Source organism: Podarcis bocagei (genome assembly GCF_964188305.1).
Source record: "Podarcis bocagei genome assembly, chromosome: 10".
NCBI classification, from domain to species: Eukaryota; Metazoa; Chordata; class Lepidosauria; order Squamata; family Lacertidae; genus Podarcis; species Podarcis bocagei.
Window position 1 is genome coordinate 76,972,704 of NC_138135.1, and position 18,844 is coordinate 76,991,547.

Here is an 18,844-nt window from a genome sequence, read left to right on the forward strand (position 1 = left end):
GAAGGGAGGCCGCGGAATCCTAGAGCTAGAAAGGGGCGGGATGAGAAGAGGCGCTAGAGAGAAAGCTTCCGGGCTCCTTCGGGATGGACTGTCCTGATTTGCCAAACCAGGGCTCCGCATGGCGGAAGTGCCCACGAGAGCAAGGGAGAAGCCCGGGATGTTGACAGAGCGCGTCTCACGCGCAGCGAGGGGGACTGTCAGGACAGCCCTGCCATGGAGTCCACTGGGCAGTCACAGGCAGCGCTTCTTTTCTGGCGCTCCTCAAGGGTCCGCAATATCAGCATCTCTTTCCCCCCAAATGTTAAAAGTGTGGCACTCGCTGTAACAACTTGCTTCGAGAAACCTGCTCTGACTCTCCAGAGTCTCTTGCATCAATGTTCCTCCTAGCAAATGTAATGGAAAAACGCCCATACAAACCAGTTTTTGCAACGTAATTTTATTTTTGATGGATTGCTGTTAATTATGAGAACTAATTGAGTATCTCTTCTTCAAGCATAAAATTGCCTCTTTTTCAAAGTTAGGTGAACTTAAAAAAAACATTTATTTTTATATTAAACCGGGTTTATCAACATACCAACATGACAATGTTTTTAGGACCAATTAATCTTAGTCTATAGTTTAAAAGAGCAATTGTATCCTTAAGGTGCCTTTGGAGGGACTACCGGATTTCCTCTTCAAGTATTCAGTTACTAAAATATACTGTATTATTAAACCCACAACTTAGTTTCCCCCGAATAGAATTAAGTGAAACGGCAAATGAAGTCAGATGCACTTTTGCCTCCTTGATATTTCCTAACACAGTTCTCAATTCCATTCCAAAGCTACACAGGCCATCGCCTTTATCCTCTTGAGAAGTGCTGGGCATGTGCTGCCTAGGGGCAGACCAAGAACAGCCACATTTGAGCATGTAGCAAGCATGAGTTTTATAAATGGGACTTTCATAGCCTCTGAACTCAAGAACCAAGTTCTCTAGACCCATCTTTCTTCCCAACTGTGAGAAGAAAAACCCATCACTTTCATCCACATTCTGTATGTATATAAGCACAGATATGTATAGGCAGAGAACATGGACTCTCATGAAGCACCTGAGCTCATGCAGGCAGACAAACAGCTGCATAGGCTCAGCTGCACTGACAGATGCCCAGAAGACTAACATGGGCACACACACATGTTCACGCACATACATAAATGCACATCCTTTCGTTTCTCAAACAATAAAACTACCCAAAGGAGTTTATATTCTACCTCTTATAAATATTTTAGTTCAACTAATCATTACGGTGTTGGCATCCTCAGCTTTAGCCAGCTTAGAAAAAAAGAGGCTAACTGGCTTTTTAAAGGGGGAAACCATTTTCCCCACGAGACATAAAATGAAAACCTAAAAATTCCTGCTGAAATAAATAGAAAAAAGACTATTAAATTTCAAAAATCAGGCTCTTTGCTAAGGACATATTCTGTTTAAAAAGTGCATTTCTCATCTTTGAGAATTGTTGAGGCCAGTGCTTAGATGATACAGTCCATGACATGAATCTGAAGTGTGTCCATATCAGGAAGAATCATTCCACACTTCGGACAAGAATGTATTTGGACACTCCTTTGTTGCTGCTGCCAAACCCGATCTTCTGTTCCTGCAGAGACAAATTTCATTTTTGAGAATGAAAGGAAGAGATGTAATATTAACAAATATCAAGATGGTCAGGTCCTCTTGTTAAAAAGTCAGTGTTGCTCATCTTTTTGCACTCGTGGGCACATAGGGAATTTTAAGAGACAGCTGTGGGCACCAACCCCTCAGGTAACTTTTCTCCTCTCTCCCGCAAGTCACTTCCACAGAAAGAGTGAGAGAACACACACACACACACACACACACACACACACACACACACTTTGCTTTTTCCCACTGGGTCTCAGTAAAAGTCAGATCCAATAGAATTGAAATGGATCCTCTTGAACTTGCATGATTTTGCATCATATCTCCCCCGTCCAAAAAAACTACCACAATAACAGTGACCTATGGCATGACTCCTCATGATCCCCCCCCCCATGACAATAAAGCAACCAACAAATTGCAGAAGACATTTGTAGATAAGTAAGCGGCCCAAGTGGGTTCACAGGTGGATTTCAAAGCCAGTCCCTCTGCCCGTGGAGTTCTGGAGACAGTTCCTAGGAGAAAATGTGGGCCATCTAACAACTGCAGCTCCCTTAACAAACTACAGTGATCCTTGGGGGGAGGGAGTCCATAACTGCTTAGATTTGCATGATGCTACTTTAAATGCATAGTGCAGATGGGACTCAAATGCTGTACCATACAAAAGTCCTTGCGTATGTATTTTGAAGCCACACAGCCCAGGAGTAGATTTATCTCTTAAACCGGGCTTCCTCAAACTCGGCCCTCCAGATGTTTTGAGACTACAATTCCCATCATCCCTGACCACTGGTCCTGCTAGCTAGGGATCATGGGAGTTGTAGGCCAAAAACATCTGGAGGGCCGAGGTTAAGGAAGCCTGTCTTAAACTGTTGTGTGAGAACTGGACTTATGGGAATCTCAACAGTTATGCGACACGAGGAACTATTTTTTGGATGTCTCTAATAATCCACATGGTAGTCCTCTGACCTCCTGCAAGGAGAATAGTCAATGAGCAATTACAGTCTATACACAGCTGCTGGAATAGATAGGTTTGCAAAAAGTAAGTTCTGATGGCAAAAATCTGAGGGTGGCATTCAATTGAGTTTTACTCAGAGGTTATCCACTGAAGTTAATGAACCTAAATAATTAATAATAATAATATATTATTTATACCCCACCCATCTGGCTGGGTTTCCCCAGCCACTCTGGGCAGCTTCCAACAGAATATTAAAATACAATAGTCTATTAAACATTAAAAACTTCCCTAAACAAGGCTGCCTTCAGATGTCTTCTAAAAGTCTGGTACTTTCCCCCCTCTTTGACATCTAGTGGGAGGGCGTTCCACAGGGCGGGCGCCACTACCAAAAAGGCCCTCTGCCTGGTTCCCTGTAACTTGGCTTCTTGCAGTGAGGGAACCGCCAGAAGGCCCTCAGCACTGGACCTCAGTGTCCGGTTAGAACAATGGGGGTGGAGACGCTCCTTCAGGTATACTGGACCGAGGCCGTTTAGGGCTTTAAAGGTCAGCACCAACACTTTGAATTGTGCTCGGAAACGTACTGGGAGCCAATGCAGATCTCTCAGAACCGGTGTTATGTGGTCCCGGCGGCCACTCCCAGTCACCAGTCTAGCTGCCGCATTCTGGATTAATTGCAGTTTCCGGGTCACCTTCAAAGGTAGCCCCACGTAGAGCGTACTGCAGTAGTCCAAGCGGGAGATAACCAGAGCATGCACCACTCTGGCGAGACAGTCCGCAGGCAGATAGGGTCTTAGCCTGAGTACAAGGTGGAGCTGGTAGACAGCTGCCCTGGACACGGATTTAACCTGTACCTCCATGGACAACTGTGAGTCCAAAATGACTCCCAGGCTGAGCACCTGGTCCTTCAGGGGCACAGTTACCCCATTCAGGACCAGGGAATCCTCCACACCCGCCTGCCCCCTGCCCCCCCCAAAAACAGTACTTCTGTCTTGTCAGGATTCAACCTCAATCTGTTAGCCGCCATCCATCCTCCAACCGCCTCCAGGCACTCACACAGGACCTTCACTGCCTTCACTGGTTCTGATTTAAAAGAGAGGTACAGCTGGGTGTCATCTGCATACTGATGAACACCCAGCCCAAACCCCGTGATGATCTCTCCCAGTGGCTGCATGTAGATGTTGAAAAGCATGGGGGAGAGGACAGAACCCTGAGGCACCCCACAAGTGAGAGCCCAGGGGTCTGAACACTCATCCTCCACCACCACTTTCTGAACACGGCCCAGGAGGAAGGAGCGGAACCACTATATAACAGTGCCCCCAGCTCCCAGCCCCTCAAGACGGTCCAGAAGGATGTTATGGTCGATGGTGTCAAAAGCCGCTGAAAGATCCAGCAGAACTAGGAAACAGCTCTCACCTTTGTCCCTAGCCCACGGGAGATCATCGACCAGTGCGACCAAGGCGACCAAGTGCGACCAAGGCAGTTTCAGTCCCATGATGAGGCCTGAATCCTGACTGGAAGGGATCCAAATGGTGTGCCTGGAGTTGTTCAGCAACCACCCGCTCAATCACCTTGCCCAAGAATGGTGGATTTGAGACTGGGCGATAGTTGGCCATATTGGCCGGGTCTAAAGATGTTTTTTTAAGAAGCGGTTTAATGACCGCCTCTTTCAGCAGGTCTGGGAAGGCTCCCTCACAGAGGGACGCATTCACCACCCCGCAGATCCCATTGCCCAGCCCTTCCGAGCTCGCTTTTATCAGCCAGGATAGGCAAGGATCAAGGAGACAGGTGGTCGGTTTCACTCATCCAAGCAGCCTGTCCACATCCTCGGAGGTAACAGATTGGAATTGATCCCATGTAACAAGACTAGACAGGACTCTAGCACTCTCCCGCCCTGGCCCTGCTTCCACGGTGGAGTCTACCTCCTTCTGAATCTGAGCAACTTTATCTGCAAAAAACTTTGCAAAAGCATTGCAGGAGATCTTGGGTCCCTACCAGGCTCTGGTGACTCAGGTGGTTCCGACAGATTGCGAACCACCTGAAAAAGTCTCCTGCTGCTGTTTTCTGCAGATGCAATAGAGGCGGTGAAGGCGGCCCTCTTCGCCATCGCCATTGCCACTTGGTAGGCTCGACGTTGAGCTCTAGCCCGTGTCCGGTCTGATTCAGAATGAGTTTTCCACCACCGGCGCCCTAGTCGGTTGTTTCATCGTCCTCAGCTCCAAAGAAAACCACGGGGCTGTCCGGGCTCCATGCAATCGGAGAGGGTGTTTCGGAGCCAGTCAGTCGATAGCCCTGGTTAACTCCGCATTCCAGCGGGCCACCAGGGAATCAGCTGAAAGGCCACCAACATGGGATAAAGCATCCCCTACCACTCTCTGGAAACCATTTGGATCCATTAAGTGGCGGGGGCAGACCATCTGAATTAGTCCCACCTCCCTGCAGAGGGGAAGGGTCGCGGAGAAGTCCAGTTGTACCAGGAAGTGATCTGACCAGAAGGAAAGGTTAAGAGGACATACATTTGACAAAACCATTTAGAAGCTGCTGAAATAATTTTGGAAATTGGGATGCAGAAAGGGGAGGTATGGGGGAGTCCGAGAAAGGAGGGTCATGAAAAAAAGGTTATGAAATTATACATGTTTGTATGTCTTTTTATTTGTTTGTATTGTTTAAAAAATGTTGTAAAACCAATAAAAAATTTATATATATATATATAAAAAGGAAGTGATCTGACCATGGCACTTCTTTCGTTTCACTTTTACTTAGTGTCAGATCTCCAACATCCATAAAGGTGAACGCCAGGTCTAAGGCATGTCCGCGGCTATGAGTTGGGCCAGACTTATTCAGGGACAGCCCCATGGAGGCCATGCTTTCCACGAAGTCCCGAGCAGCCCCTTGTAAGGTCGTGTCGGCGTGGATGTTAAAATCTCCTAGGACAACCAAACTAGATGTCTCCAGGAGAACATCCACCACGAACTGAAGCAGTTTGGGCAGGGAATCCTTGGTGCAGTGGGGAGGTTGGTACACCAAAAGGAATCCTGTATTGCCCCTATTGCCCAACTTCCAGAACATGCACTCAGAGAACTGGGTCTTCCCAATAGGACACCTGGTGCAAACTAATGACTTCCTAAAAATCACTGCCACCCCCCCTCCCCGCCCACATGACCTGGGTTGCTGTGCATAAGAGAAACCTGGTGGACAAGCAGCGGCAAGAACAGGCCCATCTGCTTCATCCAACCAAGTCTCTGTTACACATGCCAGGTCAAGTCCTTCATCCATGATCAAGTCATGGATGGCAGTGGTCTTATGAATCATTGACCTGGCATTGCACAGCAGCACCTTCAGGTCAGGTCCCTTGCTGATTCCAGTATCCATCCGGTCAAGACCAGACCCAGAGGTAGGGATAGTCCTCAAATAACAACTAAACCTGCCTCCTCGGTAATGAAATGGTCTGGTCACAGTCCTTTATTTCAATGGGTCTACTACTTGGAGTAATCCCTGGAAAAGACCCTGATGTTGGGAAAGATTGAGGGCACAAGGGGAAGGGGATGACAGAGGACCGGATGGTTGGACAGTGTTCTTGAAGCTACTAATGTAAGTTTGACCAAACTGTGGGAGGCAGTGGAAGACAGGAGTGCCTGGCGTGCTCTGGTCCATGGGGTCACGAAGAGTCGGACACGACTAAACAACAACAACTTGGAGTAAAAGTTATTTGGATGCCACCCTGAGTTGGCTGTGTGAACCAAGAGCTGTGGTGTGGCAAGTTTCTCAGTTTGCCCTTTTAATTTTACCTCCTTGAGAAAAGTGAGACTGGCCTTGATCTGATGGGAGTCTGTGCCGAGTTTGCATTTCTGCCAGCATATTCCTAGAGAGAGAAAAAAAGAGATTGCTAATGCCATACCCTCATTTTCTATGGCTCCCCCCGCCCAAATCAGCATGGCAGTGAAGAACTGAAAATGGAGAGAAAAGATGCAGCCCAATAAACTTATTTTTTAAAAAATAGTCCCACTGTTCTCTCCTCTCACAAAATATTGAAAACGTTTCAGTAGCTAAACATTTCCTCTGATCCATTTCTCACCTTCCGAGATCTTCATGGTCTTGCTTCTCTGTCAGCAAGTAAGCTAGCTGGGCAGCCAATTGCTCCTTTTCCTCGTGGATCTTCTCCCGTGCTGCTCGTTCAGCGTGGAAGTCAGAACAATAGAGCTCCATCTAATCAGGGAACAAACAGGAATAAAGATCACATTGTGCTTTAAAAAGAGATAAATGAGTCAATCTGAGTTAATATGCTGCCCTAATCCTGTTCCAAATCAAGGGTGGCTGTACTAGCTAAAGGATCCTGCCTCACTGAGCTTCCTCAGCCATCATCCGCCATGAACCACCATTGGCAGCAACAGCTGCAGGTGTGTTCTATGCTTATCCTTCACATCCAGCTGCTGGGTGACCTTGGGCCAGTCACACTTCTCTGAAGTCTCTCAGCCCCACTCACCTCACAGAGTGTTTGTTGTGAGGGAGGAAGGGAAAGGAGAATGTTAGCCGCTTTGAGACTCCTTAGGGTAGTGATAAAGCGGGATATCAAATCCAAACTCTTCTTCTTCTTATTCTTCTGATAATATTTTATTCTCTTGCTAGTTGTGCTGTTTTAAGTGTGCATTTTATATTCGACTTCCTCTAGTAATGTTTTCTCTTGAAATCTTTTAAGATAATATTTTAGTTTCTTGTTAATTATGTAGCCTTGAATGTATACTTGTCTGTCTTCAGTATTGTTTTATTTGATCCTTTAATCTAGGTTGTAAACTGGTTTGAGATTTTTTTCTTAAAAAATAAAGCAGTATAGAAATGAAAATTAACAACAACAACAACAACAACTCATTTCTTTACACAATCAAGACTTCAGAATTTGGATTACAATCATAGCCGAAAGACTGAATAATCTTAGCACTAATCAGTTGGATTTATTAAAAAGCAGAAAATTGCAATCAACATCAAATGCCTAATTAATTGCATAAAAATATTACAGTCAAACCAAGAACAATAAGCAGTTATTTTCCCCAACGTGTAAAAAGCTTTTGACCATGTAAAATGGTATTTCTTATATAATACTCTTGAATCATTGCCTTGATAATATAGGATCACAGTTTAAAAACTGGATTACTTTAATGTAGTACAAACCCTCAAACAACAGTCTATGTAAATAGCTCACTCTCCTCCCAATTTAATTTACAAAGTGATATACGCCAAGGGTGTCCATCCTTATGTACTGAATTATTTTGTTAAGCGGCACACATACACACATGCATATGAGTTTATATTAGCATTTATTTATTTAAGCTTATCTATATATCTAAAGTTTCTAAGATCAATTCTTGTTTGCCTGTTATAATAAATAAAACTTTTTAAAGGGAAAAAATAAATAAAAATAATTTTATTATTTATACCCTGCCCATCTGGCTAGGTTTCCCCAGCCACTCTGGGCATCTTACAAAATAAACGGATTATCTTCAATGTTAGTCATACTTAAGAGTAGACCTGCTCAAATGAATGGGCTCAAGTATTTTAAGTCAATTGATTTCATTCTCTCTGCTTAAGAGTGGAGCAGGATTTCACCCACCCACCACATGACAGGTGTCCTTACCATACCTGAGCTCGGAGGATAGCCACGGTTTCCAGTTCTTCCTCCTGCCTGGCAATGGTCTGCTTCATTTCATCTATCTGGAACTGTTTGGCAGCTAGGGCTTCCTCTGCCATATTCAGTCTGTGAATGAGTTCCTCAGCTGTAGCCTTATTGAGCCTTTCAGCCTGCAGCAGGTTTAATCAGGGCGGGGAACACAGTGCAATCAGAAACATCTTATGGCTTCTGGTGGCCTGGCAGTCTAAACCCATGAATGAGCTGCATCGCAGTGCAAGCAGCTGCTCCCAATGCAAAAATCAGGAGGGGAAAACACTGTGGTCACAGCTTGGTTATGTGGGGCTCTGCATCCAGTTCTACTACTCCTGTTTGGAAAACAGTGTACTAAAGAATGGAAAAGTATGGCTCCACCACTGTTGCAGGTGAAGGAGACCATGATCTCTCCTTAGGATGCCATCATCCCAAGTGCCGTCATCCCCATTTTCTGCTCCCATACCAATAAATGCTCTAAAGCATAAATGCACATGTCATAACCTACCTCTCCCACAGTTATCTTTTATCAATTGCACTTCTTCTTTAGTCTTCTTTCTTTTTTCTCTTCTACACTACTTAAATCAGGGAAGTCTTTATTAACGCTGTGCTAAACCTCAGTACTGTCTAATGTTGCTATTTTTAGTCATTTTTGCTGTTGCATGTTATTATTAAGAATACAAATGGAAGAAAGCACTTTGCACAACACAGCTGGAACCAAGCAGAGCAACTGGGAGATATGGGCACCTCCTGCGTGTTCTGACCCTATTGAACCCCGAAGGAACTTTCACAAAGGGGGTGGAAATGCTGTTCATTCCACTTCCTTACATAGCACTGGGACTATTCTTTAGAGCAAGGCTTACCTCTTTGTCTTTTAGTTCTTCAACTGTCTGCTTTGCTTTGGTCAGTTCAGGTACAAGCTTGCTATAAGCATCCTGCAATGTGTTAAATTTCTGTCTGTTGGAAGACAAGTAAGACAGATATGAAAATAAGCAATTTTAGGAAGAAAGGCTTATTTGATGACTTTCTGCTTTGTTCACTTGTGTCCTTCAATGATTTCACAGCTCCTCAATAAAACAGAGATAATTTATCGGTGTATTAAATTTCAACAACAAAATACATGTAGACTGTGTGGCAGCCTTAGGACCCTTTCACATACTGCACTTCAACAAACCAGGGCTTGCCACAGAATGTACACCAGGACAGGGATCTACAGCAAATCCTCTGACAAGTTTATCATTTTATCATATTCACATTTTCTCTACATATATTGGGGGAGAGGGGAGAGACTGAATGTATACTTGTAAAATACAATGCAAGAAGAGGCCCTATACCTTTTCTTCACACAATGAATAACCAAGGTAGGGCAATTTCAGTTGGAAACTGTAATGGTTCAAGGGGTTGCTTGTGCGTAAGCCGGTGCCCACACCTGGCTGGGTTGACTAAGTGAACCTTTTCTGTCCGGACAGCCACTCACCCGTGGCTGTTAAAATCGCTGGCAGAATCCGTCAGTGGGCGTTTCTTAAACTTCTTCCAGCAAAGAAGTTCTTTCATGCCCAGTCTCCTTCTACTTTCCCTGCGCGGAAGCCTTCTGCGCAAGGAGGGCGCAGGCAGCGGAGGACCCTTCCTCCCCCCGCTAGTCCCCGGCAAGGAGTCATGTGACTCCCTCTCAGATTCCCCCATCTGCCCCCCTTCTCCACTGGAGCTGAGCTGATTCCCTTCCCCAGAAGATGGGCTGCTTCTCCCGATCCCGGGACGCTCTCTGGGATCCCTCTGGAGCTCTCTCTCTCCCTCCGGCACTGATGGCAGTTCCCTGACAGAAACCTAATCAGCACCACAGGTTTCCCTAAAGAGAAGGATTTTTTTTTTTTGGTCAGATTCTTCTTTGCAAGCTCAGTTTAGCTGATCAGCAGTGACAATCATGGAGGCGGAAATAGAAGGCGTGCATCGCAGCCACATTTTGAGCCTCACTTTCTCAGCCCCCGCTCCTGAGCCCATACTCACTGCTCTTCGTTTGCTCTGGCTTCCTCCAGCTTGATTTCTGACTGCATGCTCTCCACTTGAAGCTCCAGCTTCTTAATGGTGTACAGCAGCTGCTGCTTCTCATCCAGGTCTCCAGCACTTTCACCATGTTGCTGTCTCTCAAAAGCCTGGCACCTGGGAAGGAGATCGTGGGGAACTTCACCAAGGAGTGAATGGAGGGAGAGAAATGCTCTGCCAGAAACTGGTTGCACCCCTTGAGGGATGCTCTGCCTCAAGAAAATATAAAGGCCTGTTCTGAAATGTAATTCAACAGCACTCTTACTTCTCTTGCAGCTTCTTCTGGATTATCTCAGCATCTTTTAATTTAGCATGTGTCTCCTGAAGTTCTTTGAACAGGGCAGACACTTGTAGGTTTAGAGTCTCTACTTCATCACCCACCTGCAAGAAACACGCAAAACCACCTAAAAAGACAGGTTGAGTCCATACACTTACTGCAGACTGAATTAACAATACAGCCCTGCTATTATGCTTCTAGTTTTTTGCATAATTAGTCAGAAAAGCATGTCACTAGTAGCAGATTTGAGTTTAAATATTCTGAATATACACATAAGAAAGAGCCTCTTGTCTGCAGCAGAGGCAAGACAGGCACAAGAGCCATTTCTATAATGGGGCAAGCAGCTTCTGCAAAACCAATCAACTGTTTCTACCAAGCAAACAATTGTTCCTAGCTTGAGGGAAGATGAATCTCTTTGAGGAGGCCACACAGACCCTGAGCTGCAAGGCATCCACACCGACTCCCCTGACCTCCCTCATTTGGTGTCTACATGGGTAAGGCCAAACCATTGGTGAAATATAGGTGGTGTCACCTCCAGTTCAATGAGGCTGTGGAACTCTGCCTGTCAAGTTTCCCAGAGGCAAGTTTACAGCATCACCCAGAATGTGCGAGATATTCTGAGACCCAATGGTCCAGATCAGCATTTGCATTAGTGGGCAGCTGCGTGCAAATGGAGGCATGAGAAACTTTCAAAAGTTCACTCTGCCCATTGGGTGACGAGCATTCTAGAGCCCATCCGTAGGAAGGACAAGTCTACCCAAAAGCTACCCAGAAACAAGCATGTCTGGCATGGGGCATCAATAGAGGAGCCACACTTACGCTTTCTGCTCTCTCTTTTACTTCCTCCTCCTCCACAGGTTCCACCTGAGTGCCTTTCTCTGCAGTTTTATTTTCTAACAGAAGTCTGTGAAACACAAGAATCCAATCCCAATTTAAACATATTAGTATGTAAGTCATATTGCTATAGATTTGATGGGAAAGGTCATGAGAACATGCGGCAGTCAATGCTATTTTCCAGAAGCCCTTCTCCACTCCTAAAGCAAGTGGGATTCATTGTGGAATCTGTTCACTGTCAACACAAGAATACAAGATTGCTGCATTTGGGGGAATGTGTAGGTAGCACAGGTCAAAACCACTCCAGCTGCAGGGCATTCTCTCTTGCAGAGTAGAACAAACAGTTGCCAGTGAACTAAGAGCAATACAGTGGTACCTCTGGATGCGAATGGGATCCATCCCGGAGCCCTGTTCGCATCCTGAAGCGTCATTTTGAGCGTCTGCGCATGCGCAAGTGGTGGAACCCGGAAGTAACGTGCTCCGTTACTTCCGGGTTGCCGCGGAGCGTAACCTGAAAACACTCAACCTGAAGCACATTTAACCTGAGGTATGACTGTAATTGTTTTTTCATGCTACTAAAACATTTAAAAGGTATATATATATATATATATATATATATATATATATATATATATATATATAATGGGGGACGCGGGTGGCGCTGTGGTCCAAACCACTGAGCCTCTTGGGCTTGCTGATCAGAAGGTCGGCGGTTCAAATCCCTGCGACGGGGTGAGCTCCCGTTGCTCAGTCCCTGCTCCAGCCAACCTAGCTGTTCAAAAGCACAAAGTGCAAGTAGATAAATAGGTACCGCTCTGGCGGGAAGGTAAACAGCATTTCCGTGTGCTGCTCTGGTTTCGCCAGAAGCGGCTTAGTCATGCTGGCCACATGACCCGGAAAAACTGTCTGCGGACAAACGTTGGCTCCCTTGGCCAGTAAAGCGAGATGAGCGCTGCAACCCCAGAGTCGTTCGCGACTGGACTTAACTGTCAGGGGTCCTTTACCTTTACCTTTTAAAGTAGTATAATGGTTAGAGTTTTGGAGTAGGACCTGGGAGACCAGGGTTAAATCCCCACTCAGCCTTCATGAAACTCACTGGGTGACCTTGGGCCAGCCACTGCGTCTCAGCCTAACCTACTCCTCAGGGTTGTTGTGGAGATTGAATGAGGAGGGGGAGAACCATGTACAACCCACCTTGAGCTCCTTGGAGTAAAAGGCAGGATATAAATGCCATAAATATAAATATTAAAATCTCTAACACTTTAGATGCAACTTAGGTTATTAGGGGCTTACAAAAACAGCATTAATTGCCTTACAGTGTAGCTGAACAGATGACAGGGTCAACATGTGTGAAATGCTTATGGGAAACACTCAGAAATACGATTTTAAGTTCAGGACTTAACAGCCTTGTTTGAGATCATATCTATACATCAAAACACTGAAAATGGATTGTATTCAACGTTAACAGTGCTTAGACCCATTGAAAATAATGGACAAGACCACCTGAGGTCCATTAACTTCAATAGGTCTCCTCTGAGTATGACTAATGTTGGATTCAACCCAATAATAATAAACTATAGATGGTTGCCACCTTTCCTTCTGCTCCTGGAGCTCCTTTTCCAAGGCTTCTCTCTTCTGGGTCTCGCTCCTGAGGGAATGAAGAAGCTGGCTGACAGTCAACTCTTCGGTTTCCAACTTTTTTTTTGCTTCATCCAGAGATCTGCTCCTGTTTTGACAAAATAGAAGAGAGCAGAGCAGTAGCTGGAGTGCTGCACTTCACTCTTCTTCTTTTAAACCCCTTTCTCTAACAGAAGACTAGGAAGGGTAGCACAAATCAAAATCTACCATTAGGAGCAGCCCAGGAATTCTACTTACACGTAGGCAGCTGCATCCCTCGTTGTTTTGCCACGAAGGTCCTGAATTTCTTTCACACCTCCGTTTAATTCTCCTTCCTGTGGAAAATTGGAAGGGGAGAACATGACAACTCTGAATCTGACGTGTTGCAGTTATGTGATGCATTGCATTAATCTCCCTCCAACATCAGTGGGCTGACTTCCCACATTTTGAAATAATGAACATTACCACCAGAGGTCGGGGGGGGGGGGGCACACCATAAGACTATGAAGCCCAGAGATTAGCCAACTGCACAACTGCTTCCAGACCAACCGACAGCACCTGCCATGCATTTTTTTCTCTGGGAGAAGGGACAGCTCTCGCTTACGTGCATCCTGATCTCCACAAATGAGTCATCCGTTCCAATGTTGAGTTTAAGCTGCAGCTCTGAAATGATGGCAACCAGATCGGCCTTCTCAGCCTGCAGCTTCCCCACTTGCATCCTCAGCTGCTCCAGCTCCTGGACCATCTCCTTCTTGGAAACCGTGCATCCCTAGGAGAAGCAGTTGAGACGGAGAGGGTCAGAGAAGCCAGGAGATACAGAAGGAGAGTGTGAAGGATGTGCCACATATTAACTAGGCCCTTTTAAAATGTGGTTCTTTTTTGGGGGGGTTGTTATTGGGTTGTTGTTTTTCTTTTGATTATATATATTGATGTTTTTCTTTTCATTATATATATTGTGGTTTTATATTTTGATTTTGTTCTGTGAGATGCCCTGAGACCACTGGGTATAGGGCAGTATATAAATGCAATAAATAATAATAACAAGAATAACTGGACATTGAGTTCATATAAGCCCAAGCTCTCTGCCCCTGCCGCCTTATTTATTTGTATTAAAATTTCTATTCCAGCCATCTAGTGCCTATGTGTTTATCTTCCCCTTTTATAATATTGCAGATTGTAAATCTTATTGTTTTATTCCTTTGATCTGTTTTAAACTTTTGGCATATATTGTTGTACCTTGGTTCTCAAATGCCTTTGTGCTCGTACGTTTTGGCTCCTGAACACTGAAAACCTGGAAGTAAGTGTTCCAGTTTACGACTTTTTTTTCAGAAGCTGAACGTCCGACGCAGCTTCCAGTTGAGTGCAGGAAGCTCCTGCAGCCAATTTGAAGCTGCGCCTTGGCTTCTGAATGTTTCAGAAGTCAAACAGACTTCCAGAACGGATTACATTCAAGAACCAAGGTACAACTGTGTGTAAATATATATATATATATATATATATATATGTGTGTGTGTGTGTGTGTGTGTGTGTCTACACACACACACACACACACCAAAACTGCAAGTCATTTCAAAGCATTTTATGTAGTTAGTGACAAATCAATGTAATAAAGAATATGAACTGCACTTACGACTGCAGCCTTGGACAGTTAACTATTCACAGTGTCTCTGCTGCTGTTGTTGTTTGTCCGACAATAAAAAAAAGTTTCTCTAGCTGTGCCAGTTTTTATAGCTGTGCCCCATGCATGCACACATGCTCATACAGTGGTACCTCGCAAGACGAATGCCTCGCAAGACAAAAAACTCGCTAGACGAAAGGTTTTTTCATCCGCGATTTGCCTCGCAAGACGAATTTCCCTATGGGCTTGCTTCGCAAGACGAAAACGTCTTGCGACTTTGTTAAGCCGTTTAAACCGTGCTTCGCAAGACGGAAAATTCGCTAGACGGCAAAAATTGCGGAACGAATTAATTTCGTCTTGCGGGGCACCACTGTAGTTTTATTTACCTCTGTGGACCCTTCCTCTCTCTCTTCCAGAGTCTGGAGTTGCTCTTTCAGGGCTTCATTCTCTACACACTTGGTTGCCAAGCACTGCCTGGCTTCCTTGAATTTAGTTTCATAGAACTCCCGCTCTTCTTTCAGCTTCTCTCTCCATGTGGAAAGCTCCTCAAAGCGATCCTTCATAGCTTGATTACGCTGCCTCATGGCTTCTGTTGGGACATGCCAAAACAGTGCATTAGCATGTATCAATATACTCCAGCTCCTCTCCCTCCCCAAACCGGAACCTGGATATAGGGAAAATACACTGAAGAGGGCAGGGCCACCTGAGGCAAAACACAAAGGGGCTCCCCCTCTCCCCACCAGGGAAGCAGGAGAGGGTGGGGAATGAAGCTCTACGTCGGGATCTGCTGCCCCTGTGGATCCTGCCACCTGATGTGGTTGCCTCACCACACCTAATGGGTGGGCCGGCCCTGGAAAGTTTCATGGATGAAACTGCACTTTTTGCAGTGCTGCCTGGCCCACTAGGGCGAAAGGGGCGCTGCTCTGCCAACCTCAGACTGCCTTTGGCCAGCCCCATCGGCCTGCTTTCTTACTTACAACCTATCCAGGGGGTGGCACTGCCTGTCAGCTCCTGCCTTGAGTCTCAGTGATGGCTTTGTAGAACTCGGCAGGTGGGGAGGACAACTGGAATTGGGAAAGAGAGTGCCTCTGAGCCCTCACACAATGCTTTGCTAGTGAGTAACTACAGCTGACGGTCTTAGCATCAAGAAATAAGGGAACACAGACTCATAAGCTAAGACCCCTAGATCCTTTTCACATGTACAACTAGCAAGTCAAGTGTCCCCCATCTTCCTGCCTAAGTGTAGAACCTTACACCTGACCCTACTGGAATACATATTGTTAGTTTTGGCCCAGTTCTCCAACCCCGATTCTGTCTTCTGCAGCACTGGCTACCCCTCCCAGTTTGGTGTCATCTGCAAATTTGATGAGCGCCCCCTCAAAACCACCATCCAAGTCATTTATAAAGATGGGCTGTTTGTGAGGTGGGGAAAAAGCACGTTGTTCAGGCCACCTTAAGTCCCACATATATTAACATTCATACCATGCACCTCTCCAGTTATGCCACCATAGAAGCAGGCAGTCTCCACTGACTAGACCCAGATCTGCTTAGCTTCACCGAAGTAGCTGCCTCACGTGCCTCCTGCCCCAAGCTGAGCACTCAGCACTCAGTCAGAGGGCAACTGGCTCAAGCAAGCCAAGCATTCAAGGCCAAACAAGTTTACTTCAAGGCCACCTCCGTGAAGCCATGTGGAAGTGCATGCAATGTCAGTTGTTCACCTTTCAGCTCATTGTTCTCGGTAATGAGCTCTTTCATCTGCTGGACCATCTCCTCAACTGTGGATGTGCTGAGTGGGGGAGGCGGCACACTTGGATGCCCATTTTCCACCTCCGTCTTGCTACACCGCCCATTATCAGCAAGACAGTTTAATGGCTTCTTGGACATTGATACAGTTACTTTGCAGAGAAAGAAAAAATAGATAATTATAATAATGCACCTTCCATTGGGCTGTGGTTTATATACACGAGAAGTTATTTGGGCCATGAAATTTTGATGAATGAAAACATTGTACTAATTAGTACTCCTAGTTCTCATCAGCCCTTCTGTAGACATTGGTCAGAACGATGTTCAGAAGTTTCTGGACAGGTGTGGCAAGGGGAGGGGGGCAGAGCAGGATCACACCGCCTGCCCAGGCCCCGCCAAGGCAGGGACTGGATGTTAGTGAGAAAGGGCTGCATCCTGGGTGTTTTTTTGACTGCAGCTGGGAGCCCCGATGGGCGCAGGCTTTGCGACTGCAGGGAAGATTTCTCATGAACGTTGTACACACGGCCACTGGAGAGGCGCAGCCGGCAATGGAGTGTGCCTCCGGGGGTGACGGCGAACCACTGTTAGCAGCACCAGAGTGATCTCACTGGGGCGCAAGCCTGGCGACAAGACCCCCTCTCGACCTCGCTGGTGCGCCCCGAGGGAAGCAGAGCTCGGCGCCAGACCCCCGTCGGGCTCTGTCGGGGGTTTCCTCCCTACCCCTTTTCTTCCCCCGAAGTTCCCCCGCACCTCCCGGCCGGGTCTCCCCTCGCGCCCCCGCCTCCCCTCTGGACCCGCCCTGGCCGGGGCTCCGGCGCCTCTCCCCTCGCCGCGGCAGGCTCTGCCCGGGGCCCCCCTCACCAGGCCGCGGCCCCGCAGCTCCTCGGGCCCCAGTTCCGCAGCCGGCGGCGCTCCTCCTCCTCCTCGGGCGGCGACGCGGAAGAGGCGGCGGGAGGCCGGCCTCCCCCTCGGGCCGGTCAGCTGACGGAAGCGGCGGCTCCTCGCTCCGGCGCCTGCCGGGCCTTTCTCCTCCGCGCCCCGCCAGGGCGGCTCCGTTTCCAGGCCCCGCGCCGCGATCTTCCCTCGCCCGTAACTGGCCGCATTTTGCCTGCCAAGCGCGGCCCCTGGGCGCCCCCTCACCCAGTGGCGTAGTGTGGGGGGTGCAGGGGGGCCCGGCCGCACCGGGCGCAACATCTGGGGGTTAGGGGGCGCAAATCACGGGGTAGGGGGCGCAAATTACTTGCCTTGCCCCGGGTGCTGACAACCCACGCTACGCCCCTGCCCTCGCCATTCCTAACTCGACTAAGGGGGAGTTTAAAGCCCGTCTCGTTCCCCCAAAGAATCCGGGGAAGTTAGGCGAGCCCCGAGCCAAGGAGCTGGGGAAGGCTTTTTCCAAATGCTGAATGCTTTATTATGTCTTTCTATATGTTGGCATCCAAGCAGCCAAGTCCGAGGGAGGAGGATTCTGCACCGCCCAGACCGTGGCACCTTGAGGGCCTTGGAAGGAAGGTGGGATACAAGTGCGTATAATCAAGGGGCAAAGGGGCCCTCTAATTTGAGCACTCTGCAAAGCAATAGGCACCGCTTCCCCTTCTGGTACCCTTCAGCCAAGACAGCCTCTGATGATGCCCAGAGCAGGGGGAAGATGAGAAAAGGGTGTTGTTTAGTCCTGTCAGACTCTTCACGACCCCAACTGAGCCTATTTGGTCTCTCTTGTTAGGGGTCCTGCCTTCCTTCAAGCCTTTGCAATGCAAAACTCTCTGTTTTCCTCTTGAGGTTATGCAGCCATTTCTCTGGTGGCTTCTGCGATTTCCGCAGGCATTGCTCCACTGTCAAGCCTACATTTTAAACAGTAAAAACATGCTGTTAAAAAGGAAATCAGAAACTAATTTTGTGGCAAGTCCTTCATCCAACATCATTCCACATGCAGCCCCACCTGGAAGGCGCGACTAGCCTTATACTTGGGCAGACTTAGCTCTTCATCTGTCTTGGCCTCCACCAACCGTGTTTTGGACCACAACGCCCATCCGTCTCGGCCACTAGTCCATAACACTGGAGGGCACCAGGTTGGTGAAGGCAGAGCTGTGTGATTATTAGCTCTGTTCTTCTATTAAAATGGAACAATCTGTTAGGAATCGTATAACATGGAGGATGTTTCCTTGCTGCAAACTGAATGTCATCCAGCTTACACAATTCCTTCCAGCTCTGCAGTGCTATGATTCTTTGTTTGAGGCAGGGAGCTGTCACACACTTTTTGGGAGCCTTTACTTAAGGCCATTATTTATCTCAGCTGCAGTCTTCCTCTGCTACTTCTAGTTTTTGGTCCAGTGCCATGACCTCTAATCGTCAACATCAGTGCTGCAGTAAATTGCAAATTAGTTGTAACAATTTCTGAGAAATGCATTGCTTTTCTCGCAGCCTATATAAAGAGCAGATAGGGAACTGCAGAGAAACGGGCACAGTTA

At 47.0% G+C, this 18,844-nt stretch overlaps 1 protein-coding gene across 2 annotated transcripts; it reads right to left on the reverse strand.

Annotated features, from left to right (window-relative positions):
* Nucleotides 1-420: 420 nt before the first annotated feature.
* Nucleotides 421-17,379, reverse strand: OPTN (optineurin). 2 transcript variants are annotated; one of them, XM_081211085.1, is made up of 14 exons: nucleotides 17,241-17,379; nucleotides 16,355-16,531; nucleotides 15,023-15,225; nucleotides 13,623-13,787; nucleotides 13,277-13,353; nucleotides 12,993-13,127; nucleotides 11,387-11,471; nucleotides 10,556-10,671; nucleotides 10,255-10,407; nucleotides 9,114-9,207; nucleotides 8,232-8,390; nucleotides 6,673-6,803; nucleotides 6,410-6,459; nucleotides 421-1,628 (listed from the first exon to the last, which is right to left on the reverse strand). In XM_081211085.1, exons 2-14 carry the CDS (start codon nucleotides 16,518-16,520, stop codon nucleotides 1,504-1,506), a joined length of 1,659 nt encoding a protein of 552 aa, XP_081067211.1. In that variant the 5' UTR covers nucleotides 16,521-16,531; nucleotides 17,241-17,379; the 3' UTR covers nucleotides 421-1,503. The 2 variants fall into 2 exon arrangements, with proteins under 2 accessions (XP_081067211.1, XP_081067210.1); XM_081211084.1 differs by having other exon boundaries at nucleotides 6,386-6,459.
* Between the last annotated feature and the right edge of the window lie 1,465 nt (nucleotides 17,380-18,844).